This window comes from Hemicordylus capensis, chromosome 4 (genome assembly GCF_027244095.1).
Source record: "Hemicordylus capensis ecotype Gifberg chromosome 4, rHemCap1.1.pri, whole genome shotgun sequence".
NCBI lineage: Eukaryota > Metazoa > Chordata > Lepidosauria > Squamata > Cordylidae > Hemicordylus > Hemicordylus capensis.
In genome coordinates, this window is record NC_069660.1 from 61194671 (window position 1) to 61211773 (window position 17103).

General features: G+C 44.3%; 2 protein-coding genes across 5 annotated transcripts in view; one reads left to right on the plus strand and one right to left on the minus strand.

Moving 5' to 3' along the window:
- The first annotated feature begins 4731 nt into the window (after positions 1–4731).
- Positions 4732–17103, plus strand: part of IRF6 (interferon regulatory factor 6) — a 74867-nt gene continuing 62495 nt past the window's right edge. Inside the window, exon 1 of the mRNA XM_053244804.1 lies at positions 4732–4839. The gene's annotated coding sequence lies outside the window, so the exon portion shown is untranslated. The remainder of the gene's footprint in view (positions 4840–17103) is intronic.
- Positions 6854–17103, minus strand: part of GUCA1B (guanylate cyclase activator 1B) — a 45876-nt gene continuing 35626 nt past the window's right edge. For 2 of the 4 annotated variants that reach the window (XM_053244811.1, XM_053244812.1), the window contains exon 6: positions 6854–11950. In XM_053244811.1, the coding sequence (XP_053100786.1) occupies positions 11823–11950 (128 nt within the window). In that variant the 3' untranslated portion in view covers positions 6854–11822. The remainder of the gene's footprint in view (positions 11951–17103) is intronic. The other 2 variants (XR_008306015.1, XR_008306014.1) reach the window with 2 other exon arrangements.

Here is a 17103-nt window from a genome sequence, read left to right on the forward strand (position 1 = left end):
AAGGAAGCCATGGAGAGCTTTAGAATTCAAAATCTAAAAGTCCTTGGTAAGAAAAAATATATTTTAGTCCTTCAGTTGAGAACCAAATGCTCTTGTACAACGTTGCAGGATTTTGGCTATCCTGGATGTTCTCTGGTCCATGTCGTTTTGGCTTGTTTGGCCAGTGTCCACAGACAAGCTCGAATGTTTATGTGTTTGGGAGCCTTGACTCCCCCCCTTGTGGGCAATCTGAAATAGTGTCCTTGGCAAGGTATCTTACCCAGGTAGGATGGTTCCAGGGCTTTACAGCTTGGGGAAATGCTGTTACGTGTATGACTCCAGAGAAAAGTGAACAAATTGGCTTGTTTGTTTGTTATCAGGCAGTCTTCAGGCGTTTGTTGTCTATCCTTCTCCTATAACACTTAGGAGCAGGAAGATGAACTTTGCATTAGGCCCTCTTCCTCGAACACAAGACAGGGTAGCAGATGAACGTCCTGTCACCATTGGGTTGGACTGGAAATGCAGATAGGCACTGCCCTCGGGTAGCTGCTGCTGCTGATGGTTAGTTTTCCTGGGTCAGTGTGGAGACTCCCTTGGGATCACGTTCTGGCAATGGATCCAGGTATTCCTTCGATCTGGGGAGGACCAATCCTTCTTGGAAAGACAATTCAAGGCACTGTTGGTTGCAAACCTGTTTACTTGAGAGAAAGACAGGCAAGTGAGTTGCCAATTCCCTCCCTCCTCCCCCCCCCCGCCATGTAGGGACAGAATCCTGAGACTAAGTCTCTGGGTGCCAACCATTAGCACAAAAGGAAAAGTCAAGTTTTCAAGGCAAATAATACAAAGGATGGACAAAACCTGAGGCTAATTTCAATTTGGTCTTTTGGCAATTTTTTTTCCTCCCTCCCCCACCCCCATTTATATTTTTGTTTCCCTCTTTGCCTTGGGCCCCCCTTTCCCTGAAGACCAGAACAGGGGATGATGTCTTCATTTAAGGCTTGGTGGCTTGTGTTGTAGGCTGGTTTCTGATCACGAGAACAAAACAGCAATCCTGGGCAAAAGCAAAGCAATAAAGTCAAAAAGAAAAAGGCATTCACATTTTTCACCCCCCTTGTGAGTTTGGGGTTTTGAGGAGGCATTGAAGCCTTTCAGGTCAAGCATAGTCACTGCTAACAAAGTCCAGTTTCCATGTGGCATCTCACATTCTCTTCTGTATCCTGTTCTTCCTCCTTACAACAACCCTGTGAGGCAGGCCAAATCATTTGAGTTGTAGGCTCTGTGTCGCCCAGCAAGTATCATGGCTGAAAGAGGACTTGGACTCGGGTTTTCCCGGTCTTAGTCCAGCACTCTAACCACTGCACCACGCTGGCTGACAATCATACTTACAGGCCTTTGTCAGGGCAATCAATCTCCATCCAGTATAACTGACTTCATCGTCAGTAACGTGTAGATAGTTGTGGTGTCCCAGTTCTCCATCTTTAGCCTCATAATTAACCAGTCACTGATGGATTCAAGTTTTGGTTTGACATTTCTGTAAAGCGAAAACAACCTCTCGAGACAAGGAAAAAGATAGCCCACACAGGTAAAGTCAATCGCTGCCCTCTGTCTACCCACAATTTGGGCATTACCTGACTTGGCACCACCAGGATCGGGCCCAATCCCGGTCATTCTCATGTGCAGGCAGGACTGGGCTTGGCTTTACCTGCACGTGAGAACAGCCTCGATATATATTAAAATAAGGATTTTTCACAAAAAGAAACAGTAATGCATGAATGTGTAAACCCTGCCTATGGTCAGAGAAGTATCAGTAAGTAAAAATACAAATAAACTAGCTGGCTGGGCACATAGCATCTGTACCCCTAGTTCTCCCTGACTATCCCCCCTCCAGCCCCTTCTCCCTAACTCTTCCCCTAGGCGTCTCTGATCTCCGCCCGGCCCGCTTCTCCCCCCCCCCCCACTCCCTGCTCGTGGTTTCTGGCCGGCTTGCCAGCCCGTTTGCTCCTGCCGCTGCCTCCTCCTCTTCCTGGCGGCCTAGCCGCATCCTGACCCCAGCAGCTGCTCAGGGCCCACCTCCTCCTCGCCGCGGCTGGTCCCGCCGCCCATCACCAATTCCCCCGGCAGCAGCTCAATGGCCTCCTGAGTCGTGCTGCGCATGAGCCTCTGCCGCCCAGCCAATCCGTTGAGTGCCGGGATGCATCCCCACACATCCAGGACAGGCACATCTACGAGAATTAATAATAATGATACTGATGATACGATTGTCTTGTAGTACCATCAGTTGAATGTCAAGTCTTCCCAAACAAGATATTTGAATTGTTGCTTAAAGAATCCCTCCTTCATCTAGCTCAGAAGATGTGCCAAAAAAGATTTCACGAATTTGTGATTTCACTTTGTTATCTGTACAGTCACCTGGTGCAGCAGGGAAATGACTTGATTAGCAAGCCACAGTTTGCCAGTGGTCTGTTTCCCCGCTGGTCTGTTTCCCAGACTATGGGAAACCCCTATATTGGGCAGCAGTGATATAGGAAGATGCTGAAAGGCATCATCTCACACTGCGCGGGAGGAGGCAATGGTAAAACCCTCCTGTATTCTACCAAAGAAAACCACAGGGCTCTCTGGGCGCCAGGAGTCGACACCAACTCAACGGCCCAACTTTACCTTTACAGTACTTGACACAGCACGGAGCCAAGGCTTCTCTGAGGCATCATTACTATATTCTATGTACTATTATATTCTGTTCTTGATTCAGTATCTGATAACATTGCACAATAAAAGAAGCCCTGTTTTCTTAATTCTGTTGTGTTTTATCTTCACTCCAGTCTTATTTTGGGCACCTTCACAATGTGGCGTGACAATGACCAGTAGTTCACTGCCTCAGCTGAAATTTGCCTCTTCTAAGCTTTTGATGCCCTCCTCCTGGTTTCCTAAATTAGCTTGCTGAGAAATTGGATCAAGGCAATCCAATCTTAGTTAGGCTGTAAGTCTGGAAAATGGATTACGGAAAGTTTCTGACCAAAGGAACCAGGCCAGAGGTTAAATTAAATTTGAGAGGAGGTCAGTTTCCTTCTTAAAGTTCTAATGGCAGGACTGAATGACAAGAAAACATCTTTGAAATGCACATGCATAGATGCCATCAAAATCTCTGGGCTAATTTCAAAAGTGTTTAGTGGTTAATTCTGGTTTTGGTTTTAACCTCCTTCCCCCAATCATATGCACTCCAAATCTGAACATTTCTGGAAAAAATAAGTTTTTTTTAATGAAATACAATTGGCTGCTGTATGTATGTGTGTGCATCTCTGTGGTTTGGAAAGTTGTTACTGATGTCCACATTTTTTTAAAAAAATCCCTCAAATGCTAATGATGTGAATTCAGTTCGTCCCTGGGTCCGCCTTAAGCCAATCAAACAGACACAGTGGGAATAAATTAGAGGCTTGGTTTAATGCTCTGCAGAAGCAGGTAGACAATGGGGCTCACGCTCCACATTGAATACAAATTGGTTATAGGTGCATCTTACATTTATACAGACAATCTGAATGATGCTGACATAGTATACGTGGCAGTAAAATGGTGGACTAAGTATCTAGTACGCATGCGAATGATTCATTGTTCATCTGGTGATCACTCCTTATTTGGTTACATCCTGTTTTATTAACTGTCAGCAAAGAACGGTGAGAACCAAGTTTCTTTAGATACAATTTAGTGGAGAGAGATAATCATGTGAGGCCGTGTCCTTGAGCTGGCCTGAGCTGGGCTGGGGTTGCTTTAAGTTAGAATTAGGTTTTCTAAGCAAACTTGGAGATGCTTTGGTATTCTACGTAAAATGGAGTTACTTTGGTTTACTCAAACACATCACTAAGAGCTCTAACAAAACAAAACAAAACCCCCAAACTCTAAGAAGCTATACCCACAAGCACTGGCAAGTGGGCTAAGGGAGCTTAGCCCACTTTCCAGGGATTATGGGAACCACTGGGCTCGCAGGCGAGCCCGGTGCTCCCAAGGTGGCTAGCCCGCCTAAACCACCCTCCTCTTAAATTATTTATGTATTTATTATTATTATTAATTCTCAGTTAACCTCATTTCATTACTCGTGTGTTGCCGCGCTGCACAGTAACACATGAATATACCCCTGGCCGGGAGTCTGCAAGCAGCATCGGGGGTCTCTCCAGGATGCCCCACGCGCTCGAGCGGGGCATCCTGGAACTTCTGGGGGCAGCGCAGCCCCCGATCCCCACAGCCCCTACTGGCTTCATGACGGATCCAGCCACCCAGCTACGAGCGGCTGTTCATCTGCGAAGAGAGCAGGCTAAGCCCTCTCTCCACGTGGAACCCCATCAGGTGCTTCACACGTGTCGTGTGAAGCACCTCTAAGAGTTATTGGCTGACAGGATGAGAAATACTACTCAAAGTAGTCCCATTGAAATTAAAAAGACAAGTTGGGTTGGTGGTATAGCTTGAAAGTGCTTGCATGTCATTGTCAGTGGCTCAGAAGCATGGCTTGAGGATGCTGAGACATAGGCGGAACTGGGGGTGGGCAGGCAGGGCACATGCCTTAGGCGCCACTGAGGTGGGGGCCAGTTCCTGCCACCCTCACCCCATTGCCCACCTGCCCAGCCCCAGGGCCCCTCAGCCACTTGCCTCCAGCTCCGGCCTAGGATCGGCGAAGCCTAGGATCGGAGCAGCCTGCAAACTGCAGAGCTCTTCTCTCCCCGCCTCTCAGCTGATCGGCGGGTGGGCGGGGCTTCCAGAGAGGCCTGCGAGTAGGCCTCCCTGAAGCCTGAACTCGGCAGGCCCCAGCAAGTCAGGAAGGAGGCTGGCAGAACTCCCTGCAGCAGACTCTCCCTGCAGCAGAGCTTTTGCAAGGTAGGCTGTGAATTCCTTTTTGTGGTTACCCCATATATAGGGATCTGCTTGCCATAGGGCTTTGATATGGGTGGTGGGGCGAGACTGAGAAGTCTCTGAATATTTAATTTAAAACAGACTGAAAAATGTGCTGGCTTTAAAAACAAAAACTATCTAAGGCCTATAAGTGGCTTGGTTCATGTCAGAAAATTACAAAAACTTCTGGAACAAATATTTATTTATTCTTTCTTTCTTTCATTCATTTATAAATGCACTTATGTTCAAGTTGTTTTGCAACCCAGAAGGTCTGAGTGAGAACTGTGAAGCATGTGTTGTGCTTTTATTTTATTTTATTTTATTTTTCTTGTGTGTGAACTGCTCTCCAATAACTTGCAGGGACTTCAGGGTAAATCTGGCCAACATGTGAATGCAGCACCTCCATTCCAGAGGAGATGTGTGTTAAAGCGCTTTAAAAGCCTCGTGTGAAAAGACTCCTGGAATCAAACTTGACTGAATTTGTTCAGAATTCTGAGAAAACAAACATAGGCTCACCCTGCATGGTTGAAAGTCTCCTTTGCTAATCTGCAGCGAGGGGGCCATTTTAATAATTAGCATTGCTAGTGTGTTCTAGGCATTAAAAGTAGCACAAATATATAGTACTCAATGTATATCACTATATACTGTGAAGTGTGCATGTGTGTCTTCAGTGCAATGTATTTCCAGGCAGCATACTTATTTTGAAATATCAGACTTAAATCCTTTGGGGCCTGGGATGTGTGGAGGCCCTGGACTTTGAGGGGCTGGGGGCCTATTTTAAAATCTCATCTTGGCCCATTCCAACCTTGCTATGCCCCTGGCGGTCACTACACATGGGTCTCTGCACAACACCTGCACAGAAGAAACTTCCATGTAGAAAATGTGTCTCTTGTAAATTGACCCTGAATTTTCCATCCATGACTGGGATATTTGAGAGTTAGAGTCAATAATAAAAGAACAGCACACTGCTTGTGACAGGAAGGGGCAAATTACAATGATTTCTTAGTCTGGCAGAGGCTGGTTTTGGCCCTGGCAGAACTTGGCTGTCTGCTCCTGTTGCAAATGCCTCTGTCTAGTGTGGCAAACTAATGTATCCTCCTCCCTCTTGGTGTCAAAGTAAGCACTGGTGTGGTGAATGCACATATACCCCATCATGAGCCAACAGTCATCATAAGACAAAGGCTGGCAGGAATCATTCACTGGTTTATAGACTCCCCCCCCCGCCCCCACCAGCACCTTCTTCTTCCCCTATTTTGCTAGTGGCTATTTGGGCAGGTGATCCTCTAGGACAAAGTCATGTTTTTTAAAAAAGAATGAGATGAGACAGAGAAAATGACACTTGGAATCCTCGCATAACTCCTGACTGTTCTAAGTCTTTTACAGAGATGGCTCATGTTTTCAGGTTTTGATCAACAACCATGTCTAGATGGTACAGTGTTCCTTTTAACAAGGATTTCCAGATATTGTTGACTACAAGTCCCATCATTCCTGTTTGGACAGGGGCGCAATTTCAGTGCTTGCCCTAGGCGCTATTTTCCCTAGTTACGCCTCTGTGCTGAGAACCTGCCTGCAGATGTGGGGAGCATCATATTGGCCTTTGCCTCAAGCATTTGAGGGCTCTGGGGATGTCCCTGCTCCCACCCATGGCTGTGTCAAGAGAAAGACCCTGGGAAATCATCCAATCACGAATCTGCTGTGTTTTGAAGTTTAGCAAAGACCGTATTCCTGGCAGAAGATTTCTAGAGTGAGATATTTTTGTTCCTCCTGAACAGTCCAGCTACTGAGAGGAACAGTCTGAAACCTTTCATTCCCTTCTGTATAACTTCTCTACCTTACTGAGCTCAATTTTAAGAACTACACAGCTGTTTATTTTTAGATGAGTCTTCATTGACATTAGATTATTCCATAGCAGGAGGTTGTTGGGTTTGTTTCTGTACTGTCTTCATTTCCTCTGACATTGCAGTCTATGGGACATATCAAAGATGGCAAACCATTTTAATAAATAAATTATCTTTATTACATTCCAACATTACAAAACTCTTCTGTTTACTTGTTGCAATATTCACCTGTTCTTGAGTGGCAAGATTAGCAAATATCATGCCTTGTAGATAAACTGACTAGCACATTGGATTTTCCAGTATAAAGGTGCTTTTTTCCATGTAAAGTAGTACTCTGTCAGCAACATGTAATCTTGAAAAGAAAAAAGTGGAAGGGTAACACATAATACAGATCTTGCCATTTGAGTTTGGATGTTGAAACTGCAGCATTTTAAAAACACACATTCTTATTATACTGTACAATCATTTCTCAGCCACTTGATTGGAGCTTAAACAAGCAAATGTCCTAGACTGAGGCCAATGTGAAATAAGATTTTCTATCAGATTATCACCTAGTAGAAATCTAAGGTTGTGCATTAATTTTGCTGGCTAACATACTGTGCAAGGGAATGTAGGTGGCTGTAGTGCTGCCCACGCCCCTATGTACATCTAAGCTCTGCTGATGGGGTTGCATTGCAGGGCAGCAGTGCTCCTTTGTTGTACACACAGTTGTGTGATGCAACACCCAGTGCTTACCTGTGCTCAGTGCTCTAGCCACCCATGTTCCCTTGCACAATATGTCAGTCAGTAAACTTTAGATGTAGGCCTTTACTAAGCATAAATCAAGAGTAGTGTCGCTTAGACAAAAGAACTAAACCAGTATGAAACCAGAATTGCAAATCTAGCTGGTGCAAATTATTAAGCAAAGCAGAAGGCAGTGGGGCACTGGCGCCTTGGGCCCTCCATGACTTTACTGGGCCTGACTAAGGCCATATTTGCACCAAAGATTTTCAGGTGTGCTTTGATACACGAACAGCCACTGATCTCCTCCATGCCATCCACCCCTCAGTCAAATTTGGTCATAGTACTGACACAGTGCAGATCTGGAGAAGACAGCAAAGGGAAGGGAAGGTCAGGGAAAACTGGCAAAGCCAATCATGGATAATTCAAAGTCTATCTGACTTTAGTGATAATCTGAGAGCCTTTTCTCACAAGCAGTAAGAAAAGGCTGCAGGGTTTGCGGGGAGGAAGCCCGGAAGAGCTTACCTCCCTGCAGATTATCCGTTTGCTTCCGAGCACCGGCTGCTCCCGGTAGCTCTGGGGGTCAGGTGCTGGGGTGTGGTGCAATGCTCCCCCACCGGAGCCCGAATAATGCACCATGCATTGGAAGATTCTCCCCTCCCCTCCTTGTGTGTCAGCCGTTAGGAGGGGAGGTGCTTGCTCTCCTATCCCAGTTTTGAGAGGAGGCTTCTTAGGCAGGTTTGCCGCTGTGATGCCAAGATCATGTCCGAACCTTGCGGTTCACATGTGCGTGCAAAACTGGGCTGGGCTCCCTTAGCCTGGTTTTGCATGAGCTTATGAATAGCCTCTGAGTATATTTAATTTCATTTAGCCTTACTTCAAAACCCAAATGTTCACGGTTGCTATGAAACAGCATAAGTGTATTGAAGTCAAAAAGAACTATGCTGTTTTATTCATTGATTTGATTTATATCTTGCTATTTCTTGTGGGCTCAAAGTGGCTTACAGAGTTTGGTGGGGGTCACCTGTACTTAACATGTTTTTGGAAAGTCACAATGCATAAAGTAGTAAAAACAGGTTTACAGCTGATTCAGTCCCCCAAATTTTTTATTAGACTGATCAAAGCTTGGAACTATACAACTGTAATAACCTATAGGAGATCTGGGTCATAACTGTTTGATCAAACACAGTACAGTATATGTGAGCCTGGATACAGCCCAGATATAAAGGCTAGCTATTTAGGGCAAATCACAAACACTAAAAATTATAGCTTTGTTCTCAGTTCAGCACCCTAAGTCAAGATTACAATTTTCAGAATCTTTATGGTGTATTCTTGAATAATTCTTACAAGCACTTAATTTCATTCTATAGCAAAATTATTAGAATTGGAAGGAGTCATTAATGCCCTCCAAATGAGCTTTTCAAGTATAACCGCATGGAGTTGGAAATCACTTCCTCCTTCAGTGTTAAAATCGTTTTCTACTTGCATAACAAGTACACTTTCTTTGAAAATAGAGGCAGCTAATCAAAGTATAGAGACTTATAATTCACATGTACTGGATCAACCGAAAATATTTCATTTCACATCACCCATCCATATACCCACTCAATTGCTCTAAACTTAAGAAAACAATGGGACCACAGTATATAAAACCTACCTACTAAAGAAAAGCAAAGGAGTTATAATAAAAGGCCACAGGAAAAAAAAGAATTAAAGGGTGATTCCAACCTTGAACAGAGGAGATTTTGATATCTGTCTAAAAAAAGAAGAAATGGCAAATATATATTCAGTGTTACGCTGGAAATAATTTTTCTTCCGCTGGTTTAGTCCACATTGCAAATAAATTTTCTTAGCATTTGGTTCTTCTTCTCATGCTGGTGCCGAATTCTACCAGAAGACAATAGTTCCAGCCCTCACAACGAGTTTTATTGTGATGATTCAAAACACTTGCCTATATAGATACATTTCTGCTGTTTCCACACTTGTATAAATCTGTAGGTCAGGTGTGCAATGGCTGGATGTTCCTGCATAATTAACCCATGAGATCTACATGATGCAGTTGGTTGTGTGATCTGTAGGGTGCAAATAGCAGACTAAGCGATTGCTAGTGTGATCACTCCATCAGAGTCTGCATGGAACCAGACCACTCTTGCTACACTGTTTAATCATATATGTAAACAGAACTCCCATTTGTCTGACTCTCACAGGCCTAATTGTCACAAACAGCAGAGGAAGTGTCTGGACTATACCACTTCAGATTGCAGTGGAAGCTCACATGACTGAATGCTCCTCTATCCAAATAATAATAATAATATAATCAGCCAATTACAAAAAGCAACTTTACTGGGAACAGCCTATATTCTGCGACAATATCTATAACAACAGCAACAACATTGACAATAAAATTCAGCCATCCCAGGTCCTTGGGAAGGACTCGATGTCTGGATAAAACAAACCAGTCAATAACACCTGTCTGACTGTGTAAACAAATAATAATAATAAAAATTTCTAAACATAGGAAAACAGTTGTCAGGGGAAAGTCTCCTGACGTGCTAATTTTCTATGCATAGGAAGCTTTGTGTGTGTGAAAACATTTTGCCCCTGCACTTTGAAATGGCACAGTCTGGACAGAGTTTGACCACCTCATCTGTGAGAACCAGGCTTCTGTATGTGGACAGTTTGAATATACCCTAGGCCACTCAAAATAAATGAGTTCTCCTATATTTGAAGGATTTTTAATACACATAATCAACAACAGCCTATATGTTAATGATAACCTCTGTCTGCTGTATAACGTACACAGTGTGTAGCAGGCTCATCAGCAGTGGAGTCTCATCATGGTTTGTTCATGAATTCGTCTATAGAGCTCTTGTGTAAATATGACAAGTCTGCAGTGCTGATTTCACAAGCAGGATTATTTGTCCCATAAATCCTCCCCTCTCTCATAATTCTCTCTCCTTCATGACACTCAAGTCTGTCTCAGGAATCATGTTCCAGTACTCTGGTCATGGTCTGGAGTATCAAGATGTTTAGAAGATTCTCACACTCACTTCCACCACCCTCCTCCCCTCTAGCATGCCATTTCCCTGCTCCATTTCCTAGCTCCTCTTACCACAATTTGCCATGATATCTGTGGTGTTTTTGGTTAATCCATTCCTTGATTCAGGCCAGCTTTTGAATGGGGCTTCAGTTACTTGTATTCCAGTCCTGGAATAGAGGCAGGGCTAACAAACAGCCAGCAGCAAGAGCACTGAAAAGCAGCCTGCACTTGCCTCTCTGTACATAATATCTATTTCATTAAACTGTTAATATTCCTGATTCAATTCCATTGCTTTGTCATTGCATACAACTCTTTCCATTGGATTCTACCATATCCAAATCAGGCAAACTGTAGTTAGAGGAAACTGGAAACGTACGGACGGAATTGGTACACAAGAGGGAAGGAGTGGAGGTGGGGGAGAAGAAGCTAGTGAACCTGCAGCACTTTCTGATCCCCCATGCTATGATCTGGCATATCATCTGAATGAGACAACTTTTCCTTGGAAACTTCTGATATGTAAGTGGTTTCAAAGTAGATCTACCATGTGGAGAAGTCTGCTCTAAAACAATCAACAATGAATGAGTTGAAAGAGGAAAAAAGACTGAGAGAGCAGTAAGTTCACAGCAATATCCTGTTCTCTATCTGTTCAGTCCCTGCAGATTCATTATGTAATATGTATAATATAGCTTTCTTTCCTGTTTCCACACAAGGTTGCTACTGATCTGAAGTTTTACAAAAAAGCTAGAACATCAGACTTCCATGTATAATGAGACAGCATCCATATGCCTTTAGCTTAGTGGCAGGATACTTACTGCAGTCTACCCAGCAAACAAAATCCTTTGGAACTTGCAGATTTGGTAGCATAATCGACTAGCCACATCCTCAAGGTCTGTTACAAAAGCACTCGCTTTGTTTGAGGAAGTTCACATATCCTTAGTCATGAAATTACACACATTGATCTACACAGAAAGCAGCATGATTCACTAGTCAGTCACCTTGTATATTTCAAGCATCAAATACCACATTACTTTTACTGCAAGATTCTTGTTAGCCATTCTCTCAGGATGCAACCGTAAGTCTGAGTCAACCAAGGATGGTATGCACTGCAGATGCTTATTCTCTAGTCTGGCTGGTCATGTGTTCTCCATAGTGGTCCAATCCAGGTGTTAGCACTTCATGCTACTTTCAGTATACATGTTTAAAGTAGGGAAGCTTGACTTTTCAGGGTTGCTGGAGCATTCATATGGATATTCAGACAGTTCTAGGGTGAAAGAATGTGCCCATCTGGTGATTATGCCTGGCCATGTAATACCCTGAATCTTTTGCTGCTTCACACTTTCCAGTCACATAGGCAACTGTTAGGACAATGGTTAGGATTCTGAGCCTTTCCTTTTCTGATCAACGATCCATCCTCCTGGGTTCACATCTATCTGCAGCATCTTCATCACCCACTTGTCTTTCCGTGCCCCATCAATGAATTCATCCAGAGATAACTGCCCTATAGAATCAATGCAAGAAAAAAGGAATGACCATGGGACCATGGCAGAGGAGAACAAATGATAATTGTGGGCATGTGTACATGTCAGGATCTGTGTAACCCTGCATTACTTTGCCAACACTGAATAAGCAGAAATTTATCTTGCACTTCCCATCTGTCATTGTCATTGGGAGGAAATGAGATTCCCTGTGTTTGTAGACTCCAAAATGGTGCTTCTGCTTTTTTTTTTTTCTCATTGGAAAACAAATATCAGAATGCCTGAGGTGAGTCTGATGAAAATTTAATATTTTCATTGTGGTGAGGAAAATCTATCTATCTATCTATCTATCTATCTATCTATCTATCTATCTATTTAATTTGTATGCCACCCCAAACTTTCATTTCTGGGCAGTTAACAATAACATAAAACAAGTTAAAAACATACACAAAACTTAGAACAATTTAAACAATTTAGAAGTCAAAAACAGATTAAAACCTAAAAATTTTAAAAAGCTGAAAAAGCTTGGGTGAAGAAGTGGGTTTTCAAACGCTTTTTAGAAATTGTCAGAGATGGGGAGAATTGTATTTCAGTAGGGAGCACATTCCACAATCTTGGGGCAGCAATCAAGAAGGCCTGTCCCCGTGTGGCCACCAGCTGAGCTGGTGGCAACTGGAGACGGACCTCTCCAGATGACCTCAATGGGCAGTGGGGTTCATAATGAGGAAGATGTAATCTTAAATACCCTGGGCCCAAGCTGTTTAGGGCTTTATAGGTTATAACCAGCACTTTATATTTTGCCCAGAAACCTACTAGCAGCCAGTGTAGCTCTATCAGCAAAGGAGTGAAATGGTCTCTCCGAGATGTCCAACAAAGCTGTTGGGTAGGGTCTGACATGGCCCTTCCCAAAAATGCTACTATTAGTCAGATTGGGTCAGGTCTGAATCCAAAATTTTGGTGGCACACAGACCACAAAGAGCCCAGTGGAGAAGAGAAGGTAAGTACAAATCCCTCCCTCATATTCTTGAGAAAAGCTGTTTGGACAGTTAAATAGCTGACCATTACAGCTGAGACCTATCCTTCTAATAAACTATAAATACTATAAAAAGCCAACAAAACCAATATGAAGCTAGAAAGCCAGCAGGAGAGGGGGCACTTCCCAGTTTATTGTACAGAGTGTCACATGTATGACTATTTGCTCCATGGGCAGAAGTCATGGGTGTGTGCTCGGTGCAAGGTGTTCCTGGTTCTCAGGGAACAAGTTCATTACCTCGAGACCAAGATCTCAGGGAGACAGAGAGGCATGCGACGAGACTTTCAGGGACATGGTAGGGGTACCCCACTCCAGGGCTGATAGCTCCGCTGCTCTCAGGGAGAATGAAGGTCTCAGGGAGGACATCGGTCTGAGGAAGCGGGAAATGCTCCTTTAGAAGGGACCCCTTCCATGGATGAGGAGCCCATATCCTCTTGCACAGGGGATACTCCTCCGGGGTGGTGGGCTCCTTGTAGTGGGTGATCCGATTATTGGAGGTATAGAGAGATGGGTTTGTGACCCGCGTGTTGACCACACGGTGACTTGCCTGCCTGGTGCAAAGATTGTGGACATCACACAGCATCTAGATAGGCTGTTAGGCAGTGCTGGGGAGAAGACAGCTGTCGTGGTGTATGTTGGCACCAACAATGTGGGGAAATGTAGTCGAGAGGTTCTGGAAGCCAAATTTAGGCTGATAGGTAGCATATTGAAGTCCAGGACCCCCAAGGTAGCATTCTCAGAAATTCTACCTGTTCCACACACAGGTTGGAGGGCTATAGGCCACCTCCAGCCTATAGGGCTATAGGCTACCTCTAGCCTCAAAGGCAGGATGCCTCTGAGTACCTGCTGCAGGGGAGTAACAGCAGGAGAGAGGGCATGCCCTCAACTCCTGCTATAGGCTTCCAGTGGCATCTGGTGGGCCACTGTGTGAAACAGGATACTGGACTAGATGGGCCTTGGGCCTGATCCAGCAGGGCTGTTCTTATGTTATTAGGTACAGTGAGACAGGCAGAGCTGAGGCGTTTCAATGCGTGGATGAAACATTGGTGCAGGGAGAAGGGGTTTAGATTTGTTAGGCACTGGGACACATTTTGGGGCAAGCAAGGCCTGTAAAAAAGGGACGGGCTGCACTTGAACCAAGATGGAACCAGACTGCTGGCACTTAAAATCAAAAAGTTTGCAGAGCATTTTTGAAAATGACGCCTGGGAAATAGCCGACGGGAGCTGGACAGAAACATGGTGGAACAGTGAGAACCAGTGGGACACTGTTATCTCTGGATATAAACTCTATAGAAAGGACAGGGAGGGGTGCCTTGGTTGAGTAGCACTGTATGTTAAAGAAGGGATAGAATCTAACAAAGTAGAAAACCTAGGTGGACTGGAGTCCTCCACAGAAACCCTGTGGGTGACAATACAAGGCCTGAAAGGAAACGTGCTACTGGGGACGTGCTATCGCCCTCCAGATCAAAACAGTGACAGTGACTGGGAGTTGCAGGAGAAAATCAGGGAGGCATGAAGGAGAGGCAGGGCAGTAATAATGGGTGACTTCAATTACCCACACATAGACTGGGTAAATTCACAGTCAGGTAATGACAAAGAGGTAAAATTTCTAGATACGCTGAATGACTGTGCCCTAGAGCAGTTGGTCTTGGAACCAACCAGAGAGAAGGTGACCTTGGACTTAATCCTGAGTGACACCAGGACCTGGTGTGGGGTGTAAGTGTCATCGACCCTTTAGGGAACAGTGACCATAGTGCGACAAAATTCAGCATACATGTGGGGAGAGAATCACCAAAGAAGTCTCACGCAGACACTTTGAATTTCAGAAGAGGAAATTTCTCCAAAATGAGGAGTATGGTGAAAAGAAAGCTGAAAGGGAAAATCAGGAGAGTCACTTCACTCCAGAATGCATGGAGTTTACTCAAAAACACAATACTAGAAGCCTAGTTAGATTGTATACCCAAAAGGAGGAAAGGTGCCACTAAGTCCAGGAGGATGCCAGCATGGCTAACAGGTACCATCAAGGAAGCCATAAAAGGGAAGAAGACTTCCTTCTGAAATTGGAAGGCCTGCTCAAATAAGGAGAACAGAAAGGAACACAAACTCTGGCAAAAGAAATGCAAGGTGACAATAAAGGAGGCGAAAAGAGAGTTTGAGGAACAATTAGCTAAAAGAATTAAGGGGAATAACAAAAACTTCTTTAAATACATCAGAAGCAGGAAAACTGACAGGGAGGTGGTTGGACCATTGGATAATGAGGGAGTGAAAGGGATAATTAAGAAGGATATGGAGGCTGCCAAGAAGCTAAATGAGTTCTTTGTGTCTGCCTTCATGGCAGAGGATACTGAACATATACCTGTTCCTGAAACAGGCTTTTCGGGGATGGAGGCTAAAGAACTGAGTCAAATAGCAGTGACAAGAGATGATGTTCTAAACTGTCTGGAAAAACTGAAAACTAACAAATCGCCAGGGCTGGATGGTATCTATCCAAGAGTCCTCAAAAAACTCAAATGTGAAATTGCCGACCTCCTTGCTAAAATATATAACTTATCCCTGCAATCAGGCTCTGTACCGGAGGACTGGAAAGTAGCAAATGTAAAGGTGATCTGGGAAATTGCAGGCTGGTTAGCTTAACGTCCATTCCAGGCAAATTGATGGAGAGCATCTTCAAGGATAAAATTGCAAAGCACATAGAAGAACAGGCCCTGCTGGGAGAGAACCAGCATGGCTTCTGCAAAGGTGAATCTTGCCTCACAAACCTTTTGGAGTTCTTTGAGAGTGTCAACAAGTGTATGGATCAAGGTGATCTAGTTGACATAGTATAGCTGGACTTCCAAAAAGCTTTCAACAAAGTTCCTCATCAAAGACTCCTGAGAAAACTTAGCAGTCATGGAATAAGGGGACAAGTACATGTGTGAATTGCTAACTGGTTGAAGGACAGGAAACAGAGAGTAGGGATAAATGGAGAGTTTTCACAATGGAGGGAAGTAAGAAGTGGGGTCCCACAGGGATCTGTACTGGGACCAGTGCTTTTTAATTTATTCATAAATGATCTAGAAGTAAGGGTAAGTAGCGAGGTGGCCAAATTTGCAGATGATACCAAACTCTTCCGGGTAGTGAAATCCAAAACAGATTGTGAGGAGCTCCAAAAGGGTCTCTCCAAACTGGGGGAGTGGGCGACAAAATGGCAAATGCGGTTCAGTGTTGGCAAGTGTAAAGTGATGCACATTGGGACGAAAAACCCCAACTTCAAGTATACGTTGATGGGATCTGAGCTGTCGGTGACGGACCAGGAGAGGGATCTTGGGGTCGAGGTGGACAGTTAATTGAAAGTGTCAACTCAATGTACAGCAGCTGTGAAAAAGGCCAATTCCATGCTAGGGATCATTAGGAGGGGATTGAAAATAAAACGGCTACTATTATAATGCCCTTATACAAAACTATGGTGCGGCCATACCTGGAGTACTGCGTACAATTCTGGTCACCACATCTAAAAAAGGACATTGTAGAACTGGAAAAGGTGCAGAAGAGGGCAACCAAGATGATCAGGGGCCTAGAGCACCTTTCTTATGAGGGGAGGTTACAACACCTGGGGCTATTTAGTTTAGAAAAAAGACGACTGCGGGGAGACATGATAGAGGTCTATAAAATCATGCATGGTGTGGAGAAAGTGGATAGAAATTCTTCTCCCTCTCCCATAACACTAGAACCAGGGGTCATCCCATGAAATTGATTGCCGGGAAATTCAGGACCAGCAAACAGAAGTATTTTTTTCAAACAATGCATAATCAACCTGTGGAATTCTCTGCCATAGGATATGGTGACAGCCAACAACTTGGAAGGCTTTAAGAGGGGTTTGGATAACTTCATGGAGAGGTTTATCAACGACTACTAGTTGGAGGGCTATAGGCCACCTCCAGCCTCAAAAGCAGGATGCCTCTGAGTACCAATTGCAGGGGAGTAACAGCAAGAGAGAGGGCATGCCCTCAACTCCTGCCTGTAGGCTTCCAGTAGCATCTGGTGGGCCACTGCGTGAATGAGGATGCTGGACTAGATGGGCCTTGGGCCTGATCCAGCAGGTCTGTTCTTATGTTCTTAAAGCTTTCGTTTTCAGCTCTGTTTGTTTTCATGGTTGTTGTTTTT